The following is a 26,340-nucleotide window of genomic DNA, read 5'->3' as shown; positions in this document are numbered from 1 at the left end:
TGGGCAGATCACTTGAGGTCAGCAGTTTGAGACCATCTTGGCCAATGTGGTGAAATCCTGTCTCTACTAAAAATATAAATATTAGCTGGGCTTGGTGGTGCACGTCTGTAATTCCAGCTACTCAGGAGGCTGAGGCACGAGAATTGCTTGAACCTGGAAGGTGGAGGTTGCAGTGAGCTGAGATCATGCCACTGCACTCCAGCCTAGGTGACAGAGTGAGACTCTGTCTCAAAAAGAAAAAAAAAAAAGGAAAAAAAGCAAGCAATCTATTATTAAAAACCATTTTTTATTATCAAAACAAAATTCTAAAAAGTTGATGAGTGAGAACTGTCATGATTTTATATGTAAGTTTTGATAGCATCTCATATTTACAGGCAGGTAGAAGGCTAGAAGGCATGCAAGTATCAGATGAACCATATTCTATGACGCAGGGCCTAAAAATATTAAATTCATAATTTAGGAAAATCAATTCTGATAGCCCTATTCCTATAAAATATGTAATAAAGAAGATAAACTTTACTATACTTGATATTCTATTCTCATTTTTAATAGACCTAGAAGGAAATCTGTTGATTAAATTTTTCAGTTTTATCTAGAGCTCCTACCCATTGACAAAATCTTTGGATTTTTTTTTTCATTCATCATATTCATCATTTTCATCCTTCATTTTTTTTTCTTACAACACACACATCCTACAAACAATTTTCCTTTGTGCTTTACAGATTAAGATAATTACTGACAATTATTGACTATAAAACATTAGGATTTTTAAGGGAGAAGTTTTACATTGTTTTACTTTTATCAAATTAGTATTTGTGCTTTCTACCAATAACTTCTGACCTCATTAAAAAATATTTGCAATCCTGATATATATAATATAGGTAAATGTGTCTAGAAACAGCTTCTTCTCTTTAGATCCAACTATCAAAACAGACAAACTACTATATAATTCAGGTACAGAATTATACTTCTAAATTCCTATCTGATACGTCAATATTATATGTTAGATATTATAAGAACTGCAACTACTCTAGGGTGTAAAGTAAAAGGGAAATTAGTAGAATTACTTTTTAGTGGGCCTATATTGATTTTATGTTTGCTTATTATTTATTTTATTGGTATTATTTAATAGCCCATGAGTGCTACAAACTTTTGCCATATTCATATGTATTTATATATACATATAAAATATGAAGTGAACCTATTAAAGATCAAGTTATTCACAATCAGGTAAATTGCTTCTTTTCAAAAACAGAGAGAAGACATATTTATGTATATTTTAAATCCATTTAAGAAACCCCTAATATAATTTTACCTATGTAGCTGCTATAGGTATATATGAATATAAGAGCACCTCAATAGTTTTCAAATAACTGAAAAACTTTAAGAATAAAATACTGCTCAATTTCTGAATAATGAAATATACAATACCATGGAAACAGACACTTGTCAACTAGTAGTACCAAAAAAGAAAAGGAAAAAAACCCAGATACTAGAACAGCAGAAATTTAAGATTTGTGATTTATATGCTATAGAGATGGAAGAGATCAAATATGAAGCTTACCCTATCAAAATTAAGAAATAAGTTAACAAGATTCTAAAGATTTCATGGACATACCTTAAATCAAGTAAAAGGCTATAGTTGTCTATTTGGTATTACATACAAAAAAGAAAAACTATCAAATGTGTCCATTTGGTGGTTACAAAAGTTACATCGCAACAAATAAAAAAATTTGACTCTTATAAATTAACTCTTACATAAAATACCAGGAATAGTTCTCATTGAACAGTCACAGCCACCTTGGTAAATAGGTGCTTTTATTTCCCTTGCTTTATAGAAAACTAAGGCACAGAGTGGTTAAATGACTAGTCTCAATAGAGGTATAGGAGAAAAATACATTTGGTCTTTGTTCTTGATTCCTGACTTACTATAGAACTCATAAAACCCTTGGGAATTTCCTGAGTGATAGGAGTAGAGAGTGCCTTTTGTTATTCCTAACAAACCCTTTGCACCCCCCTCCTGCCTCCCTGTTTTTTTTGAGACAGGATCTCTCTCTGTCACCCAGGCTGGAGTGCAATGGTGTGACCTCTGCTCGCCACAACCTCTACTCTCAGGTTCAAGTGATTCTCATGCCTCAGCTAACCGAGTAGCTGGGATTATAGGCGTGTGCCACCACACCTGGCTAATTCTTTGTATTTTTAGTAAAGACGTGGTCTCCACTTTGTTGGCCAGGCTTGTCTTGAACTCCTGGCCTCAACTGATCCACCCGCCTGGGCCTCTCAAAGTGCTGGGATTACAGGCATGAGCCCCTGTGCCAGGCCCAAACCTCTTCAGATCACACCTGAGTTTATGCTAATGAGATTACTTAGGGTGCCTGCCTAGATAGCCTCAGGATGGGGCTGGTCTGGTCATTGGAAAGTCTAAGTTGTTAGAACATTGGAATTTTCAGTTCCACCCACTGAGGGGTGGGGTTGGAGATTGGGCTCTATAAAATCTCTTGAACAATGGGATTCAGAGAGCTTCCAGAGTGATGAACTCATCAAGGTGCTGGAGGGGTGCTAAATACTGAGAGGGGGTGGAACCTCCTTGCCCCTATACCTTGCCCTGTGCATCTCTTGCATTTGGCTATTCCTAAATTGTATCCTTCATAGTAAACTGGTAAGCATAAGTAAAGTGTTTCCAGGAGTTTTTGGACCTATTCTAGCAAATTAGTGAATCTGAAAATGGGGGGTTATGGGAACCAGCGGACTTTGTAGTCAAGTAGGACAGAATTTTGAGTAGCCTGGGGATCTGGTACTTGCCACTGGCATGTGACGTGAAGGCAATCTTGTGGACTGAGCCCTTAAATCTGCGGAGTCTAGTACTAATTCCTGGTAGGTAGTGTCACAACTTAATTGAAATAAAAAGAAGGACATCTGATATCTGTTGAAGTTGAAGAATTGGCTGGTTTGAGTAAAAAAACCCAAATAGCATCAGAAGTGTGAGTAAAAACACTCCATCTATGGTCACCTTGTTGATAAGTAGCAGAGCCAAAATGCAAAGGTTTGAATTTTCAGCCTAGCATTTTGTATTAACTGGAAGCCTCATAGGATATAAAACATTTTGTGATGTAAATTATTTCCCCACAATGAATTATCGAAGGAATTAAAAATAATACTGTTATTTGGTTATGAATGAATTTTCTGGTGAAATTTTTTCTATTTTTCTGTTATGGAAAAATATGAAAATATCAAACCATCACACAAAAAATAGGCATATGGAAATCCAAAGTGATTTACTAAAACACTTAAGACAGCACCCAAACTCCAAAAATCCATATCTTAACGTAAGTAGTCAATGTTCTTACAAAGAAACAAAAGATAAGCACACCTCTGCAGGAGATGGCTTCCTTCCCAATTGTACTTTTTCAGTTAGTCATAGCATAAAAGAAATGTAAAACTTGGCCAAAGAACCATTAACTATAGAAGCCAGAAGCTAAATAAATTGTGTAAGGATGACTGCATTTATGCAGTTGAAGTTAACCTCTCAATACAGCTTGATTTTGATTGTTTTAAAAGCCAAAACTATTTTATTTAAAACCCTAATTATAATAATATCAAAAGTTTATGTACCATGGTTTTTATATAGAGGAATAGAAAAACAATACTTCTTAAAATTGCATTTTCATATAGTAGAGCAGCAGTTCTCAAAGTCTGAAAGTATGGTCTATGGTCCAACAACAACATCTACATCACCTGGGGCCTTGTTAGAAATACAGATTCTCAAGATCCATTGCAGCTTTACTGAATCAGAAACTCTAGGGGTGGGGGGTCAAGCAATTTGTGTTTTAGTAAGTCCTCTAGTTGATTTTGATGCAGGATAAAGTTTGAAAACCATTGTACTATTATAAGAAGGCCAGTAATTATTTAATAGATGCAGAGCAAAAGTACCTTGTAGTATGTTAATAAGGTAATAGATACAATAGTGTACTGATTTGAAATAGAAAGACATAGTAAATATTAAGTTGAAATTGATCCAAGAAACACATTTGGTTGGGGGTTTGGGGACGTAAAGGAAACTGTCACAATTGGTAATGTAATTTTATGTATGGCTCTGAGGTGACAACTGTGGTTTATGGCTTCCTTAAAGAAAAAATACACTCCCCTCCCATATTAGTTAATAGTGCTTATTCTTCATTCTTTCCCTAATTTTTCTTTCTATATATAAACAAGTTGAAGATGATTCATGTGTTCTTCAGCCTAGATATTAATTCTACTTTTGAGCTCATTAAATTCTGCATTTAAATGCTGTTCACATTTAGAATTGCGGAAAATATATCCCTTTTCAACAAAAGTACTGTAAAATCAGTATATTCTATTGCAGTCATCTTACTGTAATTTTAGACAAATGACAAGGGTACCTCAAGAAAAGAATTATATTGACAAAGCACATCAGACCAGATGCCATGCTAACCATCAGAATTCTGCTATCACTTCCTTTGGAAATGTGCCTAAAATTAGGCTGACATCAAGCAAATGACAGATTACCTCTGGATCAGTTTAATCTTCCTCATATTGTATCATTTCTAGTTTAAGCCCAAAGAAAAAAAGTCAAGAAACATTTTTCACAATTCATCCACAGCAAAATTTTCACATTATTAGAACTACACGTTATTTGTTATGCCTAGCAAAGTTATAAAAATAATATAAATATAGTAAAAAGGATTTAAAAAAACATGATTAGTTTAATCCTTGAATATGAAAAGGCATGTACATCTTACCTCTGGAGTGACATCTCGTGGTGCAAACCCTGTTCCTCCAGTTGTTAATATCAAATTAAGTTCCTTTTCATCACACCAATCTATCAGGGTTTCCTGAAAGAAAACAATAGTATAGTCATGTGCAGAAGAACTTGCCTGCTTGCTCAAAACATCCCAGTCCTCGGACACTTTGTATTCAGCGAGGAAACACAGATTCTTTTCAACAGCCAGTAAGAAAACTTTTAAGCACAATTCATGGAACAGTTTCACTCTTGATCAAAAGGCACTGAAATTTTGAGTACTATTTTATTAATTATAGAAAATGAGGATGCAAGTATCAAATTCTTGAAAGTAAATAAAACATAAGAAAAACCGTAAATAAAGAGCTTATAATTAATGGCTTATCTGAAGTTCTTTTTAGCCATTCAAAAGACACTACTATGACAGTTATAGAGATTAGAATTACATATCATAAAATTCTGGAGCTGGCAGGGTCTTTAGCAGATGTGCCTCTTTATTTTCTAATGAGCAACTGAAGTACAACGTGCTTAAATAATTCACAAAGTTACACACCTAGTTTGTAACAAAGTGAACTAGGATCTCCATCTGCTGACTTTTCCTATTCTTGCTAATTCTATCAACCGATCCTACATTTTAGCCATTTGCTAAGAAGGGCAATTAAGTGCTCATTAAATTATAATCATATACTTGCATTGGTATTATATTGTTTCATCATGTTTTTACAATTCAGAGTCAAAATTTAAAAATAGAATTCATCATTTAATTGCCAATAACTCGTGTGAAATACAAATAGCAGGCTGATACTGAGATGTACAATACAGTGCTCTCAGTTCTCAAATTCATCAGTGACACAAAATGTTGGATGATTATTTAGAATAAATCCAAGACCTAAAAAATGATTTTTTCCCCTTTCTTTGCAGATCTGTGTTTTATTCTGGTATCATAGAAATGCAGAGCTCAGAGCTCTAAATAAAGGAAACTTTTCTGTGCAATGATTAATGAATGGCAACAAACTATTTTTTAAAAACATAAATTGTAGATAACTGAGAGCCCATCTAAAGAATTTTGATCCCTGATATAGTTATAATTTTGTTCTGAGAAAGCCCCTCAAAAATCAATGATTATTATAATAAAGGTGCTTATAAAGTGGTTTCATAAACCAAAGTTAAAACTTCAATTGTCTGTGCTTCATTTTAAAAAGTAGAAAAGCTTAAATACTCACTCTTATAAATAGCTCTCTATTCTTTCCGGTATATAAAAAAAAAACAGCCGGGAGCAGTGACTCATACCTGTAATCCCAGCACTTTGGGAGGCCGAGGCGGGTGGATCACGTAAGGTCAGGAGTTCGAGATCAGCCTGGCCAACATGGCGAAACCCCGTCTCTACTAAAAACACAAAAATTGGCCAGGCATGGTGGAGTACACCTGTACGTCCAGCTACTCAGGAGATTGAGGCAAGAGAATCACTTGAACCTGGGAGGCGGAGGTTTCAGTGAGCTGAGATCGTGTCACTGAACTCCAGCCTGGGTGACAGAGTGAGACTCTGTCTCAGGAAAACAATAAACAAAAAACAAAACCACGGTTGATACCACAACTCAGCAATGTGTAGATTAACTGTCTGTGTTTTCTGACTGATGTATCCTAAAACACCTTAGATCTCTTTGTAACATTCCTAAGTACTTCCATTATGGAAGTGAAATGCCTGTGCCACAGTTTTCTCACCTCTGATCGCAATCCATTTATATCAGATCTTGATAAAAAGTGATATGAAATCTAAGTTGCATCAACAAAATATCTAAACACCAAAATGTTTATATCAAATACCAACTTTCAGTATTAATATTAAGAGGGTATTCAAACTTTCAAATTTTAAGATGCTAATAAAGATAGTAAAAATGGTCCCTTTATACTGAAGAATGCTCCTGTTTTGCCTCAGGTAATACTTCCTTATAAGATAATTCATCTGTTGACTAAGTAAAAATTTATGAAGTATCTACCATGTATTAAGTGTTAAAAGTTAAAAATAAGAGGAACACTGACTCAGATTTCAAAGAGCTAATAATCAAGTAATGGTTCTCAACCTTGGGTGCACAATGGAATTAACTGCGGAGCTTTAAAAAATATTTGGGCCTCACCTCTTTGGTATAGCTTGGGCGCTGGGATTTTTAAAAGCTTCCCAGGTAATTCTAAAATGTAGCCAGCAACTGAAAACTACTAGTCTAAGAAGACAATCTGTTCAATTACTCAAGGGTAAATTTCACAAATAGTTGAGTAGGCCCACAAAGATTTCACACAGTTTAAAATCAGTTTTTGGCCGGGCGCGGTGGCTCACGCCTGTAATCCCAGCACTTTAGGAGGCCGAGGTGGGTGGATCACGAGGTCAGGAATTCGAGGCTAGCCAGGCCAAGATGGTGAAACCCCGTCTCTACTAAAAATACAAAAATTAGCCAGGCACGGTGGCAGGTGCCTGTAATCCCAGCTACTCGGGAGGCTGAGGCAAGAGAATCGCTTGAACCAGGGAGGCGGAGGTTGCGGTGAGCCGAGAATGTGCCACTGCACTCTAGCCTGGGCGACAAAGCAAGACTCCATCTCAAAACAAACAAACAAAAATCAGTTTTACCACAGTAATATTACTAAAGTTTTTCTATTTCCAGGATGGATAACTGGTAACACTTAATGTATAGATTTGTTTCACTTGAATAACATTTGTTATCTTGAGAGCAGTTAAGAATCTATTCAAGCATTTGGGAGGTAATATTTTGTTGGCCAAAGTAGCTAATGTTATGTATGGCAGATTTCATGTGAGCAAAAGTTTTAGTAAGGCTTTTAGATTTTAAGACAAAATAGAAATCCTATCATTCAGTCACTTGTTTTTCAAAACAAAAGAATTCTTCCTCACCCACCAGTATAGAATTCCAGTTTTCCAGGGCCATAGTTGTCATGCATCTGATTCATTAATTCATTTAACAAGAAAATATTTCAGGGCAAACTTTTATTCAGGTACTTCCTTAGAGAACAGCAATGCAAAGATAAATAAGGCAGTGTCTCTAGTCTCAAGGATTCAGTCAAGTAGAGGAGCTCTTTGTCTATAGTTTTCTAGAATCTTGTTACTGGAAGTGTGATCTGAGAACTGACACCAGTGGTGTCATGGAATTAGAAATACACAATTCGAAGTTCCATCCAAGATCTACTGAATCAGAAGCTGCTTTTTTTTTTTTTTTTTTTTTGAGACGGAGTCTCGCTCTGTAGCCCAGGCTGGAGTGCAGTGGCCGGATCTCAGCTCACTGCAAGCTCCGCCTCCCGGATTCACGCCATTCTCCGGCCTCAGCCTCCCGAGTAGCTGGGACTACAGGCGCCCGCCATCTCGCCCGGCTATTTTTTGTATTTCTTAGTAGAGACGGGGTTTCACTGTGTTCGCCAGGATGGTCTCGATCTCCTGACCTCGTGATCCGCCCATCTCGGCCTCCCAAAGTGCTGGGATTACAGGCTTGAGCCACCGCGCCCGGCCAGAAGCTGCAATTTAAGAAAGATACCTCAAGGTGATGTATGTATACATATTAAACTGAACTATGTGCCACATTAGATACTGAGTGTTTTTTTCTATCATGTTAAAAAAGCAGTTTATCTTAGCTATTTACTGTACCAATTTATTAAATTTATCTTAACTTAGTAATTTATCTTAGCTTACTAAAAAGCAATTTATCTTGCCATATTTGTTTCTGTACCTGTTAGATCCACTGTATTCTGAGAAAACTTTAATATTCAGCTGCCTATACCAAATAAGGGGTCATTGAAGATTTTTTCGTGAAAGCAACTTATGAAAAATCCCTCTGCATCTGTTGCAAAAGTGAGGCTGAGGACATTGTTTATTTTAGTGATTAACTTTTCCTTATGTGGAGGATATTTCTTTAAAAAATTATTGCCTTGCATTTCTAGTATTCCATTCCATTCATCTTCAGTAGAATAAAGGTATATCACAAAAATCCCCCTCCTAATATCTCATAAAGTCAACATAAAAGAGTAAAAACTAGAGGAAAAACCTCCACAAGCAACAACCAAATAAGCAAATGACAGAGCTTCATAAGTCTCTTGGATGGTTAAGGACAGACATAAAAGATCTTTGAGACTCATAATTCATCATTGTGAGGCTCCTAATGCTACTCTGGACTCCACAGAGGTCATAATGGTGAATTCTCGAAATCTTACAAATTCTCATTAATACCTCTAAATTTACAGAGATACAAACTAAAAGAGACTCCATATTTTTTTCTTATTGTAAGCAGCTTCTATAAGAAACATGCAATGGAGGGCTGATCACATTCAAGATGAAGGTTCTAGAAATGAATGTACACTGAATTGAAAAATTAATCTTAAACTTGATGACACTCCCCACATAATCATGAGCTAAACCCTTATCTAGGAAGAAAAATTCTAGCACTGGACATTAAGAAAATTTCAGAAGAGCAGAGTATTCCAACAAAGACTATATGTTGTCTCTGGTCTTGCTTCCCCTATTGTTTTTCTGTACAAGTTTCAGATCTGATACAGTCTGGGCTTTTTGTTTCTTCCTACATCTCTGCAACAAGTTTGAAATAAGCACTAATTTGAGGACTGGATATTGTTTTATCAGTTTTTTTTTCTGAAAAATCATATAATAAACAAATTTGAAGGAGAGGGTAGGTGGGAAGAAAGGTAATAGTGCAAATATCCTTATCTTTCATAGCAAGATTCAACCAATCATGTCTAAGGTTTAAAATATAGTTAACATTTGACTGTAACCTATTAATGATTTTCCTATTTTTTAAAATTTAGAGGGATTTCAGCATATATCTCTTGTAATAAAAAAGTTATTTCAAAGTCAATAGGCTCTTTTACTCAGTTCTCTTTTCTTCTGTTTAAGTGCAAATAAATGCTACTATATATTAGCTTCAGAAAATTATCCTAATTGTTTATATAGCTATGTCTTTCACTCATTTAAACATCCATACATTCCTCTAGCTACATAATAGTCATTGGAAGATGATGGAATGTTTTATAAACAATGTTAATATTGATTACTCTTGGGTAGTTAAATTTGAAGTATATTTTATTTTTTTACTCCCTTTTTACATTTTTGCCTTGTTTGAATTCTTTGTCATTTGTATGCTCATTCAAAAATAAAGGGATTTCAATAGCCAACGTGGTCCTAAGGAAAAAAACAAAGCTGGAGGCATCCTGCTACTTGACTTCAAACTATACTATAGGGCTACAGTAACCAAAACAGCATGGTATTGGTACAAAAAGACACTGGACCAATGGAACAGAATAGAGAACCCTGAAATAAGACCATACACCTACAACTGTCTGATATTTGGCAAACCTGACAAAAACAAGCAATAGGGACAGAATAGAGAACCCAGAAATAAGACGACACACCTACAACTCTCTGATCTTTGACAAATGTGACAAAAACAAACAACAACCTATTCAATAAAAGGTTCTGGGAGAACTGGTTAGCCATATGCAGAAAATTGAAATTGGACCCCTTCCTTACATCATATACAAAAATTAACTCAAGATGGATTAAAGACTTAAATATAAAACCCAAAACTATAAACACCCTGGAAGACAACCTAGGCAATACCATTTGGGACATAGGCATGGGCAAAGAATTCATGACAAAGACACTAAAAGCAATTGCAACAAAAGCAAAAATTGACAAGTGGGATTTAATTAAACTAAAGAGCTTCTGTACAGCAAAAGAAACTATCAAAAAAGTAAACAGACAACCTACAGAATGGGAAATAATTTTTTGCAAACTATACATCTGACAAAGGTCTGATATCCAGCATTTGCAAGGAACTTAAATAAATTTACAAGAAATAAATCATTAAAAAGTGGGGAAAGGACATGAACAGGCACTTCTCCAAAGAAGATATACATGTGTCCCATAAGAATATGAACAAAAGCTCAACATCATTGATTAGCAAAATGCAAATCAAAACAACAATGAGATATCATCTCATGCAAGTCAGAATGACTATTACTAAAAAGTCAAATAATAACAGATGCTGGCAAGGTTGTGGAGAAAAAGGGACACTTTTACACTGTTGGTGGGAGTGTAAATTAGTTCACCTATTATGGAAGACAGTGTCACGATTCCTCAAAGACCTACAGACAGAAATACCATTCGACCCAGAAATCCCATTACTGAGTACATATCCAAATGATTATAAATCATTATATTATAAAGACTCATGCATATGTACATTCATTGCAGCACTATTCACAATAGCAAAGACATGGAAACAACCAAAATGCCCATCAATGACACACTGGATAAAGAAAATGTGGTACCCATATACCATGCAATACTATGCAGCCACAGAAAACAATGAGATCATGTTCTTTGCAGGGACATGGATGGAGCTGGATCCCATTATCCTTAGCAAACTAATGCAGGAACAGAAAACCATATACCACATGTTCTGACTTAGAGGTGAAAGCTAAATGATGAGAACACATGGGGGAACAACACACACTGGAACATGTTGAAGGGTGGAGGGTGAGAGGAGGGAAAGAAGCAGGAAATATAACTAATGGGTACTAGGCTTAATACCTGGTGATGAAATAATCTGTACAACCAACCCTCATGACATATGTTTACCTATGTAACAAACTTACACATTCTACACATGTACCCTTAAACTTCAATTTAAAGTTAAAAAAATAGAGGTATTATAAACATTTATTCATTCTTCATTCTGATACTTAGTGCTCATGGTCAATAGTTTAGAGACAAATTTTATACTTAATAATTACACATATACTACTGTGGTAAATTAAATACGGTTATACGGTCATTGTAAATCCTCCTGTCAGGAGGTGGGGTCTATTTTCACAACCCTTGCAACTGGGCTGGATTTCTGATTTGATTTGATCGATGGAATGGGGCAATAAGTTATGGTGTGGCAGTTCTGAAGCCTAGGTCTCAAAAGGTTTCCATTCTTCTGTCTTCACTCTTTGGTAAACTTCTACTACCATGTCAGGAAGGCTGGGCTAGACAATGGAATGATGGGTGACCATTTGGAGAGAAGGGTCTAGTGGAACAGTCAGCACCAAGGTCCCACACATCTGAGTGAGGCTTAGATTCTCCAGACCCAATTGAGCTGACATTATTTCAGCTACATGAGTGACCTTAGACTCATGTGGCTGAAATAATGAGACCAGAAGAAGATATTCCCACTCAGAAAGCCCAGACTTGTGAAAAATAACAAATCACTATATGTGTTAAAACCACCAAATTTTGTGATGGTTTTTAATTAACAATACAATATAAAAACAACTACTTTCACAGTTAACGTTTTGGCATCCTCTTCTTTTTCTGACTATTTCCAATTTATATTTCATTAATGATAAGTTTATCTTTTATAAAAAGCTTCAGAATAGTTCTAAAGGTAAGCTTGATGTGTTATATTTAAATAAACTGGCAGAAAGTCTTAAGAATATGATTATATGTTAATTTTCAGTTTAAGAAACATGCAAATACCTAGTATGTGCAACGAATATGCCTAGAATGTGCCATAAATATATATATATATACACACACACACAAACACACATATGTATTATTTTAAAAACCATGGCAAATGTGCTTGATGTTACAGACGTCAGAGATAGGAACAAATTAATATAACATAATAGATTAGTGTATTATGGTGTTATTAGAGATGGTATACTTAAGAAAACTGTTTCAGAAATACTACATGTATTTATAAACAGATAATGTTTACTTTACATTTACATTATTTAACAATAATAAAAAACATCATTATAGAAATTCTTAGCAAAATTACTTTTGCCAAAGAGTAAACAACTCATCAAAGAGAAAGACAGGGACAGTAATAGAACTAAGAGAGTAAGTTTACTAAGTCATCATTCTTTGTATCTATCTGGAGCCTTATACTCGTCCATTATAATAGACATTTTTTTGGTCTCAATCACTAAGTTCAGCTTTGATTTTGGTTACTTCCTGTCTTCTGCTAGCTTTGGGATTTGTTTGGTCTTGGTTCTCTAGTTCTTTCAGTTGTGATGTTAGATTGTTAACTGGAGATCTTTCTAACTCTTTGATGTGGGCATTTAGTGCTATAAATTTCCCTCTTTTTTTTTTTTTTTTTGAGACAGAGTCTTGCTCTGTTACCCACACTGGAGTGCAGTGGTGCGATCTTGGCTCACTGCAAGCTTCGCCTCCCAGATTCATGCCATTCTCCTGTCTCATCCTCCCGAGTAGCTGGGACTACAGGCACCCGCCACCACATCCGGCTAATTTTTTTTGTATTTTTAGTAGACACAGGGTTTCACCGTCTTAGCCAGGATGGTCTCGATCTCCTGAATTGTGATCGCCCGCCTTGGCCTCCCAAAGTGCTGGGATTACAGGCGTGAGCCACCGCGCCTGGCCTAAATTTCCCTCTTAACACTGCCTTATCTGTGTCTCAGAGATTCTGGTATGTTGTATTTTTGTTCTCAGTGGTTTCAAAGAACTCAGTGATTTTTGCCTTAATTTCATTATTTACCAGTCATTCAGGAGCAGGTTATTCAGTTTCCACACAATTGTATGGTTGTGAGTAAATTTCTCCGTCTTGATTTCTAATTTGATTGCACTGTGGTCCTAGAGATTGTTTGTTATGATTTCAGTTCTTTTGTATTTCCTCAAGAGTGTTTTACTTCTGACGATGTGATCAATGTTAGGGTATATGCCATGTAACAATAAGAAGAACGTAAATTCTGTTGTATTTGTGTGGAGAGTTCTTTAGATATCTATCAGGTCCATTTGACTCAGGGCTGAGTTCAGGACTGAATATTTGTTAATTTTCTTTCTCAGTGATCTGTCTAATATTGTCAGTGGGGTGTTAAAGACTTCCACTATTATTGTGTGGGAGTCTAAGTGTTTTTGAAGGTCCCTAAGAACCTGCTTTATGAATGTGGGTGCTCCTGTATTGGTGCATATATATTTAGGAGACTTAGATCTTCTTGTTGATTTGAACCTTTTACCATTATGTAATGCCCTTCTTTGTCTTTTATAACCTTTGTTGGTTTAAAGTCTCTTTTGTTAGAAAGTAGAACTGCAACCCTTATCTTTTTCTGTTTTCCATTTGCTTGGTAGATTTGTTTCCATCCCTTTATTTTGAACCAATGTGTGCCACTGTATGTGAGATGGGTCTCTTGAAGACAGCGTATCAATGGGTCTTGGTTCTTTATCCAGCTTGCCACTCTGTGTTTTTAATTGGGGCATTTAACCCATTTACATTTAAGGTTAGTATTGATATGTGTGGATCTGATCCTGTCATCATGATGTTAGCTGGTTACTTTGCAGACATATGTGGTTGCTTTGTAGTGTCACTGATCTGTGCACTTCAATGTGTTTTTGTAGTGGCTGTTAATGGTCTTTCTTTCCACATTTAGTGCTTCCTTCAGAACTGTTGTAAGGTAGGTCTGGTAGTAACAAATCTCCTTAGCATTTGCTTGTCTGAAAAGGATCTTGTTTCTCCTTTGCTTATAAAGTTTAGTTTGGGTGGATATGAAATTCTGGGTTGGAATTCCTTTTAAAAATACTGAATATTGGGCCCCAGTCTTTTCTAGCTTGTAGGGTTTCAGCTGAGACGTCTGCTGTTAGTTGGATGGGCTTCACTTTGGAGGTGACCTGACCTTTCACTCTAGCTGCCTTTAACATGTTTTCTTTCATTTTTACTTGGGAGAATCTGATGGTTACCTGTCTTGGGGATGATCTTCATGTGAAGTATCTTATTGGAGTTCTCTGCATTTCCTGAATTTGAATGTTGGCCTCTCTAGCTAGGTTGGGGAAGTTCTCATGGATGATACCTGAAACATGTTTTCCATGTTGGTTCCATTATCCCCATCTTTTTCAGAGACACCAATCAGTTGCAGCTTCAATCTCTTTACATAATCCTATATTTCTTGGAAGTTTTGTTCATTCCTTTTCATGCCTTTTTTCCCTTTCTATCCTTGTCTGCCTGTTTTATTTCAGAAAGCCAGCCTTTAAGCTCTGAGATTCTTTCCTCAGCTTGGTCTATTCTGCTATTAATAATTGTGATTGCATTATGAACTTCCTGCAGTGTGTTTCTCAGCTCTGTCAGGTTGGTTATGTTCTTTTCTGTACTGGCTATTTTGTCTGTCAACTCCTGCAATGTTTTATCATGATTTTTACCTTCTTTGCACTGGGTTTCAATATACTCCTGTAGCTCAATGATCTTCATTTCTACCCATATTCTGAATTCCATTTCTATCATTTGAGCCATCTGAGCCTTGTTCTGAACCCTTGCTGGAGAGACGGTGTGGTCATCTGGAAGAAAGAAGGCACTCTAGCTTTTTGAGTTTTCAGCATTCTTGGACTGATTCTTTCTCACTTTTGTGGGCTTATCTATCTTCAATCTTTGAGATTGCTGACCTTTGGATTTTTTTTTCTTTTATCCTATTTGATAACCTTGAGAGTTTGATTATGGTATAAGATGGATTCATCTGACTGGAAGAATCCAATCTTGTTTTTGGAACATTTTAGGAGGTCAACGCTCAGCTCCCAACTCCTGGACTGTGTGCTCTAACTCTGGGACATTTGCATTGGGCCCCAATTTTGACCTCTTTGAGGTTGAGTCCATTGTGCTAGGGGTTCTGAGGTGCAGCATCTGCAAAAGAGTGCTAACAGATGCAGGGGTGCCTGCCTCCCCTTCACCATAGTGGTGGAGGTCACACAGCTGTTGGGGGTGGGGGGGCCCTACTGGAGACTGTGCTGTTGCAATGGAGGTGATGTTGGCTTGGGGGCAGGGTGCTGGCCAGCACAGATCTGGGTGCCTTCTCTGTGCCCCTCAAATGAGTGACTGTTCAGGGTGTGGGATGATCCACAGTTCTCTGTGCAATGTTAGTACAAGGGCTGGGTGCTGACAGGAGTGAGACTTGCCAGTTCTGTGCTTGCCAAGGGTGTCTGCAATGATGGTCAGCAAGGGAAGGGGGCAGATTGTGCTCCTTTGTGCTGGCTGGGCAAGTAAAGCAAAAGCCACCTGTGCAGACATGCATCAGCAAACTGATGTGGGGAGTACCATGGGTCTGGGAAAGCTGCACAGGCTGGGGAGGGAGTGTGCAGGCTGATGCGTGGCCATAGGGATGCCTTGTTGAAGCTCTCTACCGGTCAGGCATGGTCCATCAGTGCTGAAGTTATGGCGTGGGCACCCAGGGACCTCAACACTACCCTGCCAGCAGGCATGGCCAGGCTAGGGCCCCAGGATATGCCAGCAGACCAAGGGGTGCTCAGGTCAGACCAGCCCTGTCTGCTGTGCAAGACTGCCCTGGACAGATAAGGTCAAACAGTTCCCCTAGGACTAAAGTCTCTTAGGGGAGCAAGCCAAGTCTAGGGGGATGGCTGTCCCTGGCCATGCTCCACTACAGTTACTTCTGCACCAAACCCTCTGGGCTCCACATCAGCTGGCTTGCTGCCCTTAAGATTTCTCTAAGTAACTCTCCCTGCCACCTCATGTGTCTGTGGTGGTTGAGGGGTCCCCTCCTGCTGGGGTTCCAGAGGCCCATGGTGAGAGCGGGTTGCTCCTTGCCAGTTCAACTCACCCATGCTTCTGGAGTTGTGGTTCAAAAATGAGTCCTGGTGCACAGAAGCCCATGTAGCATTCCCAGCTTTCTCTTCCTTTAGCTCAGCTTCTGTGTCTTCTCTCGGTCCACTCTTGATGCCTTCCCTGTAAAGATCTGTTAAAAGCATGCCTGTTGTCTCAGTACATCCGTGGGAGCTGTTCCACTTGTCTGTGTCTAGTTGGCCATCTTGCCCTTGCCCCTGCAAACCATTCTTTTAGTGTTTTTTGTTGTCTTTTGTTTGAATTCAATTATAAAATAATTATAAAAGATATTAATTTGAGTTTATAATAGGCACTATTAGCAAAACATACACTAAAAATTAAATGTTGTATAAATATTTGATTAGAAATGGTACTTTTCTCTAATATTATAACTTTGACTTCAGTAAAAAAAAATTATATAAAGGAATTAGACTGTCAGTAAGGGTAGTTTATAGAATTCTTAAACTAGCTATTCTACTATCTACTACTAAATTGATACTGTATAACCTATAAAAAATGCTAAGCTAAAATAATGAATTATCTTTAGTGCAGTTTCTCTCCTGTAGTCAAAAATAATTTTCCAGAGTAAAATCTGGAATATTTTCTAATTTTCCTTTTATTCTACATATAATTTCAACATGCACAGATACATTAATATGTTCCAACAGTAAACAATGGTTGAGGTGTTCCCTCAACACTCCCTCCCCAGCCTGTGCAGCTTTCCCAGACCCGTGGCACTCCCCACATCACTTTGCTGATCATGTCTGCACAGGTGGCTTTTGCTTTATTTGCCCAGTCAGCACACAGGAGCACAGTAGGTCCCCCTCCCTTGCTGACCACCATACACAAATAAGTAGGAATAAATTTTGTTGGTTTGAAAGCAGTTCAACCTGCTTTATAGAGCTGGATTAGATAGTTTTATTTAATGATGCTATATGTTTACTAAATGATTTCACTGGCTCAGGTGGGGCCTTAAATTTAAAGAAGATACCCTGAAACACTTTTTAGTTACTTTATTTTTCACCTTTTAGATTTCTATTTGGTTCTTTTTCATAGTTTCTATTTTTTTTTCTGCTAAGATTTCCTATCTCTTAATTCATTACAAGCCTATGTTCCTTTACTACTTGATTATGATTATAGAAGCTGCTTTAGAATTTTTGTCTGTTAATTCCAATAGGTGGGTCATCTTGGGGTTAGTCTCAATTGATTATCTTTTCTCTCAAGAATAGGTCATGTTTACTTGTTTCTTTGTAAAATAATTTCAGACTATATGCTGGACACTGAATGATATGTTGAATAGACACTGGATTTTGTTATATTATTGATTTTTTAAAATTTTAGTAAGCAATGATTTAGGCAGATCTAACTGCAAACTCTGCTATGCAGGGGATGGCAATTCAAATTTCAGTTCAATCGCTTTAGCCCTAGTTGTGCTGTTTGTAGTCCACCCAGCTCATTCATGGCTCAGAGGTCAGCCAGAAATATAGGGAGTTTATATACAGAATTTCAGGCTCCTCTCTTTGGCTCTCTCCTTTCTAGGATTTCCCTGCTTACTTTAATGCAGCTATAGTTTTCCCAAACTGTTCTTGTAGCCAATAAGTCAGCAGGTTTTAGCTGCCAATTAGACCAGACTGGGGCCTACTCTCAGGCTAAAAGTTGTAAGTATGGGATAATCAATCAGTGCCTTCTTCCAAATGGTAGAATCTGCCTACTTTATAGATCACTCTCCAGTGCTTTCAGATAGTTATTGTTTGTTTGGTTTAGAGTTTATATTAGTTATTTGTGATACAGATAGGAGCTCTAATAGGAGCCATTCAACTACACTGGAATGAAGCTTACTCTCAAAGTAGCTTAAACACCTATTATTTTATTTGTCAATAAAATGTAGTACCAACTCCATGAGTTTGGCATTTTAAGCCATTTTACTCACTGCTCTAGAATATGCAATATGAAAAAAAATGGATGACTATGTGTAAGATATTTAATTAAATGTATCATCTGTTATACAATTGTAAACTAGGTTCTAGAAATGATAGTTGGTGAAAAATAAATTTTCTATATTTTAACCTATTCTTTTATATATATATAAAAGAATATATATATATATATTTTTTCCTGAATGTAAGGGTAGTCTTAAGTGATTTTTATGATTCTTAAAATACATGCTTACTAAAAAGACCAAAAATAATTCAATCGACAAAAAGTATAAGGAAATTTAAAAATCACAAACATTTTCTTAGACAACCAATTTTAAACCTTTGTTGACCATACTTCCATAAATATTCTCACACATAAAAAAATACACACACATGAATTTTTTCTGTCCTTCCAAGAATGACAAATCCTTTGTTTTTACATTTTACTTTATTTTTAGATTCAGGAGTGCATGTGCAGGTTTGTTACATGGGTATACTGCATGATGCTGAGGTTTGGGCTTCTAATGATCTCATTGCCCAAGTAGTGAACACAGTACCCAATAGGTAGTTTTTCAACCCTTGCCCCCACTCTGCTCCTCCCTGCTTTTGAAATCCCCAGGGTTTATTGTTTCCACACATGGATGTTTTAATTTGCATTTTCAATTTGACAATATGTCATAAATAATCTGTATTAACAATTTAGTTCACTATAATTATTTTAAGTCTGCACAATATTCTATCTACTTTAAAAACTACTTTTAGTTTTTCGCATTGACGAACAACACTATTTACCTTTATCAATTTTCTGACTGTGAGGCAGGGAAGTAGAAGCAGAGGTAATAGAAAAGGAATAGGTTTGAGGGTAAGACAGACTTGGGTACCCATTCCAGTTTTAGTCTACTTACTAGCTTTGTGCTCATAGGCAAGTTATTGAAACTTGGGCCACCATTAGGAGAATGAAAGGAAATGAGAACAGAAAGCATCTGATATAAATCTGGGTATATAACAGGAACTAAAAAATTAAGTGCCTCTTTGTATGTACACATACACACACACACAAAGGTACTTGGCCAAATCATATTACTACTGACTTCTGTATATACCAAAATTTGATGTGAGAATACATCTTCATATTATTATATATTAGTAAGAAAAAGAAGAATTTCTGTGATAGTTTTATTACCTTGTCTCAAACATCAATGACATATTTTGGTCAAAGTTTCATATATAATGTCACTTTTCCTTTGAACATTTTGTTCCATGATGAATATAGTTAGACAAACAATTAGGCGTGGATAATATATATTATGTAATTAATTAAACTATATTCATACTTTAAAAAATTTTTTTTTTGAGATGGAGTCTCGCTCTGTTGCCCAGGCTGGCGTGCAGTGGCTGGATCTCAGCTCACTGCAAGCTCCGCCTCTCGGGTTTATGCCATTCTCCTGCCTCAGCCTCCAGAGTAGCCCCGTCTCTACTAAAAAATACAAAAAAACTAGCCGGACTTTAAAAAATCTTTAACAAAAGACATCTGGAAACAGTTTTATTATTTAGTTCACTAATATTTAGCCCTATGGAGAATATAGAGGTCTGGCTTTCAAATAATGTTTAGTAATTGGCACTATGGTTTAGTTTTCAGTAGTAAAGAAACACTGGTACTACAGATGTTACTATAGACTTTATATGTCTATATAAATACATGCATTTATATGTAAAGAGTAGTGGAGAAAATTCATTTTAGTAAGGTTAAAGAAGTATAATAATCTGATGGAATTTTAGCCAAGACTTCTGTGTAAAGATATTATATAATAGTAAGAGGAACAATAGAACACTGATCTATCTATAGGCAGCAAAAAATAGCAAAAAGACGTAAGGTTTAATCTATCTTTTCAAAGAGAGCCAAGAACTCTTCTCTTTACCAGATCAGAATGTTCTGATTTCAGAGGAAAATTACCTACTCCACATTATACAATGATAATACTATGTTCTGCTTTAAAAAAATAAGGGACTAGGTGATCAAATACAGTAGAGAGAAAACCTGGCTATTTGATATTTTATACTTGAAAGTGTTGCATTTCTTCTACCAATCCTCTGAGATGCTCTTACTCTGAGAATAACATAGTAAAGCGTACTCTCAGTTAAGTGAATAGTACCAGAAGAGAAAACAAAAGGGATGAAAATCGTTAACAGTGAACAAATAAGAAATAAGGACTACACTATTTAATTGGGGGAGCAAATAGATTTCCACTTGTATGGTGTTACTTGTATACCCTAAAGACTCCTAATAGTCATTATTCCCCCAAACTATGCTGCTTCTTTTGAATTCCTTAACTCAGGGACTGGGACTCTTATGAAGTTGTCTAAGTGAAAACATTTAATTAATCTTTATTTGTATTTCTTGTTTCTGAAGTCTGTTTGAATCATATCACATAGTTTTCCTTTACTATGTAAGTACTTTGCAAAGTACTTTACAAATATTTAATATTCATAATGACAATAGTAGGTTTTATTATTATTATTATTTTTTAGGAAAACTCAGAATGGTTAAGATAAAGATAAGGTCACCATCCTATTAAGGTGCAGAGCCTGCTTTATTAACCACTGTGATATACCCCCAATACTTTCCATTCCTGTTGCCACAGGCATTAGCCTTATTTTTATCATCATTCACCTAGATTGCTATTAAGCACACTAAGTGGTCTGTCTCTCTCTCTTCCCAATCCATTTTCATAAGAACAGTATATCCCCTGAAATAAATCTGAAAATGTCTTTCCTCTGCTTCAAAATCTTTAGAAACTATGCCCCCGACCAAAACATACAGCTCCTTTAAAATATGACTCCAACCTAACTTACCTTCTTATTTCCTGCAAATAGAATTAATAATCCCTTGACTTTAGCCACACTTGAACTTCTGAAAACCACAGTGCTTATTTACATTTAGTATATTTGTTTGTATTTCTTTTGCTTTAGAAGTCCTTCCCATCATGTTCTCCATGAAGAATTCCTTGACTCTATGGTTGGAATTAGTCACTGTTTCCTCTGTGTTCCAAAATATTTTATACATATCTAAAATATATGCATATGTTTTGAGATGAAGTCTCATCATGTTGCCCAGACTGGAGTGCAGTAGTGCAATCTTGGCTCACTGCAACCTCTGCCTTCCGGTTTCAAGCGATTCTTCTGCCTCAGCTTCCTGAGAAGCTGCGATTACAGGCTCAGGCCACCACGCCCGGCTAATTTTTATATTTTTATTAGAGACGAGGTTTTACCATGTTGGTGAGGCTGGTCTAAAACTCCTGACCTCATGATCTGCCTGCCTCAGCCTCCCAAAGTGCTGGGATTACAGGTGTGAGCCACTGCACCTGGCCTAAAATATTTTATACATAAATTTGATATAGAATTTATGGTTTACAATGACTATCTCTTGCAGCTGATACTGAACTCCTTCAAGATCACTCACTTAACAAATATTTACTATAACTGAAAGACAGTCAAGCCAATGCGTTAAAATTAGGAATTTCTGTTCAGCAAAGACACTTTTAAGTGAGTAAAAAGGCAAACAACTGAGGAGGAGAATAAATGGGCAATACATGTATCAAAGGATTCATATCTAAAATTTATAAGAAATACCTACTAATAAATAAGAAAAAGATAAGTTACCTAATTCTTAAAAAGTAGAAAAGACTTAAACAGACACTTCACAAAAGAAGAGATCCCAATGGCCAATAAAGACATGAAAATATGTTTAATAACACCTGTCATCAGTGAAAAAAATTAAAAACATATTTTGCTGTCACTATTTACATTCCAAAATGACTAAAATGGAAAAAGATTGACAATACTGTTAGTAAGAATGTGAAGCAAAACAGAGTTCTCATAAAATGTTGAAGAGAATATAAATTGGTACATCTATTTGAGAAAGGTGCAGATTCTAGTATGCAGAATTCATTTGCATACTCCACGACTCGGTAGTTCTAAGTCATGTCTATCCTGTCCATTAGGTGGAAATCTAGGAATGCATACATATGTGCATTAAAAGACATGTACAAGTCTGCTCATTGCAGGATTACTGATAATACCCTGCAAATGGAAACAACTTAAATGTCCTTCAACAAAAGAATGGATAACTCAATTCTTGTATATTTAATAAAACATAAGACACCAAAATGCTTCCGTTGATATAAAGCTCAAAAGAGGTAAAGATAATTCATTTGCTAGAAATCAGGACAGTGATTACCTTTGGGAGAAGGGAAGGTATAGTAATTGAGAAGTTTAGAAACAACATTCTAATTAAGAGAAAAGGAGTATTGGAAAGTAACATATACTGATGTAAATGATTCTGAAGTGAGTTTATAGCATTCATGTGGAATGATCTACTGAATGATGCTTTGTATTTATTCTACTATTAACTCTATTATAGAAGAACCCAGACTGTAGGTTTGAATATGCTACACAACTGCTTGCTGTGTGACGTTTAACAAGTCATTTAACTGTCTGTGTCTCATTTTTCTCACTTATGAAATAGAGACAATAATTATACCCACTGCATATGTTTGTTATGAGGATGATATGGTTTGGCTGTGTCCCCACCCAAATCTCATCTTAAATTCCCCCATGTTGTGGGGGGTACCTGGTGGGAGGTAATTGAATCAAGGGGGCAGGATTTTCCCGGGCTGTTCTTGTGATAGTGAATAAGTCCCACGAGATCTGATGGTTTAAAAAAGGGAATCTTCCCTGCACAAACTCTCTCTGCCTGCTGCCTTCTACGTAAGATGTGACTTGCTCTTCCTTGCCTTCCACCATGATTGTGAGGCCTCCCAGCCATGTGAAACTATAAGTCCAATAAACGTCTTTTTTTTTTTTTTTAAATAAATTGCCCAGTCTCGGGTATGTCTTTATCAATAGTGTGAAAATAGACTAATTCAGTAAATTGGTACCAGTAGAGTGGGGTGCTGCTGTAGATACCCAAAAATGTGAAAGCAACTTTGGAACTGGGTAACAGTTTGAGGCTGAAACAGTTTGGAGGGCTCAGAAGAGGACAGGAAAATGTGGGAAAGTTTGGAACTTCCTAGAAACTTGTGGAATGGCTTTGCCCAAAATGCTGATAGCAATATGGACAATAAAGTCCAGGATGAGGCAGTCTTAGATGGAGATGAGGAACTTCTTGGGAACTGGAGCAAAAGTGACTCTTGTTATGTTTTTGCAAAGAGACTGGCATTTTGCCCCTGCTCTAGAGATATCTAGAACTTTGAACTTGAGAGAGATGATTTAGCATACCTGGTGGAAGAAATTTCTAAGCAACAAAGCATTCAATAGGTGACGTGGGTGCTGATAAAGGCATTTGGTTTTATAAGGGAAGCAGAGTGTAAAAGTTTGGAAAATCTGCAGCCTGACAATGCAATAGAAAAGAAAATCCCATTTTCTGAGGAGAAATTCAAGCTGGCTGCAGAAATTTGCATGAGTAACAAGGAGCCAAATGTTAATCTCCAAGAAAATGGGGAAAATGTCTCCACAGAATGTCAGAGACCTTTGCAGCAGCCCCTCCCATGACAGGTCTGGAGGACTAAGAGGAAAATGTGGTTTTATGGGCCGGGCCCAGTCCTTGTGCTATGTGTAGCCTAGGGACTTGATGCCCTGCATCTTAGCTGCTCCAGCACTGGCTGAAAGGGGACAACATAGAGCTCAAGCTGTGGCTTCAGAGGGTGCAAACCCCAAGCTTTGGCAGCTTCCACGTGATATTGAGCCTGTGAGTGAACAGAAATCAAGGATTGAGGTTTGGGAACTGCTGTCTAGATTTCAGACATATGAAAACGACTGGATGCCCAGGCAGAAGTTTGCTGTAGGGGTGGGGACCTCATGGAGAACCTCTGCTAGGGCAGTGCAGAAGAGAAATGTGGGATTGCAGTCCCCACAAGGTCCCTACTGGGGCAGTGCCTAGTGGAGTTGTGAAAAGAGGGCCACCGTCCTCCAGACTCCAGAAGGAGAGGTCCACCGAAATCTTGTACCATGTGCCTGAAGAAGCCACAGACACTCAATGCCAGCCCATGAAAGCAGCCGGGAGGAAGGCTATATCCTGTAAAGCCACAGGAGTGGAGCTGCCCAAGACCATGGGAACCCATCTCTTAAATCAGTGTGGCCTGGTTGTGAGACATAGAGTCAAAGAAGTTCATTCTGCAGCTTAAAGATTTGACTGCCTTGCTGGATTTCAGACTTGCATGGAGCCTGTAGTCCCTTTGTTTTGGCCAATTTCCCCCATTTGGAATGTGTATACCTGTACCCCCATTATACCTAGGAAGTAAATAAGTTGCTTCTGATTTTACAGGCTCATAGGCAGAAGGGACTTGCCTTGTCTTGGATGAGACTTTGGACTGTGGATTTTTGAGTTAATGCTGAAATATGTTAAGACTTTGGGGGACTGTTGGGAAGGCATGATTGGGTATGAAATGTGAGGGCATGAGATTTGGGAGGGGCCAGGGGTGGAATTATATGGTTTGATTGTATCCCCACCCAAATTTCATCTTGAATTCCCCCATGTTGTGGGAGGGAACTGGTGGGAAGTAACTGAATCATGGGGGCAGGTTTTTCCCATGCTATTCTAGCAATTATGAATAAGTCTCATGAGATCTGATGGCTTTAAAAAGGGGAATTTCCCTGCATAAGCTCTCTCTTTGCCTGCCGCCATCCACATAAGATGTGACTTGCTCCTCCTTGCCTTCAACCATGATTGTGAGGTCTCCCCAGCTATGTGGAACTGTAAGTCCAATAAACTTATTTCTTTTGTAAATGTCCCAGTCTGAAGTATGTCTTTATCAGCAACATGAAACAGACTAATACAGAGAATTAAAATGAGTTAGTATTTTTAAAGCAATTACAACAGTGCCTGACACACAGAGCATTGCACAAACCAGAATCAAAGAGATTTAAACAGAAGTATCTTTTATTTTAATCCTAGCAATAATCAATTAAAAAATATAATACAGGAGTTCTGTTTCTGGGTAGGATGCAAAATGTCACAGCAGTGGAAAACATCACATAATTATAAAAATGCTGCTTTTAAAGACATCAGAGAATTGCAAAATAATAATGATTAAGTGAAATAAAATTCCAAACAGGAGGAAACTTTCCAGAGTAAAACTGATAATGTTCAGCTTTTCCTACCAAGAATGTGAGTTCCTGCAAGCCTCACCACCTGGCACTAAAGTGCTCTGGGGCAGCAAATAAACTTCAAAAGCAGTTGAGGCCACAAGGACTGCAACAATTAGGTGAGTCCTAGGGCTGAACAGGGTCCACTGACAGTGGACTGGGGGTGGGGAGGGATTCGATCTACTGAGACATCATCTAGGGGAGTATTGACATCACCCCTCCCCTAACCCCAGGATGTACAGTTTGTGGCTCCAAAAGAGACTCTTCCTTCCACTTGAGGAGAGGAGACAAAGAGTGAGGAGGACTTTGTCTTGCGGCTAGGATACCAGCTCAGCCACGGCAGGATAGGGCACTGGTCAAAGTCATGAGGTTCCTGTTCTAGGCTCTAGCTCCTGGACATTTCTAGATACACCGTAGGCCAGAAGGGAACCCGCAGCCTTGTAGTGAAGGATCCAGTCCTAGCAGGATTCATCAACTGCAAACTAAAGAGCCCTTGGGCCCTAAATAATAAGCAGCGATACACAGGTATCAAGGGCTTGGGTGAGATGGTGAGACTTGCTGGCCTCAGGTGAGATTCTGCACATTCCCAGCTGTAGTGGCTATGGGGCAAAACTCCTTCCGCTAGAGAAAAGCAGAAGGAAAAGTGAAAGGGACTTTGTCTTGCACCTCGGGTACCAGCTTGGCCACAGGGGATTGAGCATCAAGTGGGCACTTGGGATTTTCAGGAACTGCCTCTTGGATGACATTCTGGGACACACCCTGGGCCAGAGAGTATAATACTCCCCTGAAGGGTGAGTTTAAGACCAGGCAACATTCACCACAGACTGACAGAAGAGCTTTTGGGCCTTAAGGAAATATCTGAGGCAAAATGGCAGTACTCCCCGTATACCTGAGATGGTGGTGGCCATGG

The 26,340-nt window shown here is 37.5% G+C and overlaps 1 protein-coding gene across 7 annotated transcripts in view; it reads right to left on the bottom strand.

The window, feature by feature from the left end:
- The window catches only part of GPHN (gephyrin), a 719,765-nt gene that overhangs the window by 369,105 nt on the left and 324,320 nt on the right, over nucleotides 1-26,340 (bottom strand). For 5 of the 7 annotated variants that reach the window (XM_025392025.1, XM_025392028.1, XM_025392024.1 and 2 more), the window contains exon 4: nucleotides 4,761-4,853. The exons of 1 other annotated variant lie outside the window; for it this stretch is intronic. In XM_025392025.1, coding sequence (XP_025247810.1) covers nucleotides 4,761-4,853 — 93 coding nt within the window. Of the gene's footprint in view, nucleotides 1-4,760; nucleotides 4,854-5,982; nucleotides 6,079-26,340 lie in introns of those variants that run through there. One more of the 7 variants, XM_025392030.1, reaches the window with a different exon arrangement.

The sequence above is a fragment of the Theropithecus gelada genome, chromosome 7b, assembly GCF_003255815.1.
Source record: "Theropithecus gelada isolate Dixy chromosome 7b, Tgel_1.0, whole genome shotgun sequence".
Lineage (NCBI taxonomy): Eukaryota > Metazoa > Chordata > Mammalia > Primates > Cercopithecidae > Theropithecus > Theropithecus gelada.
This window is presented reverse-complemented; position numbering and strand designations above follow the sequence as displayed.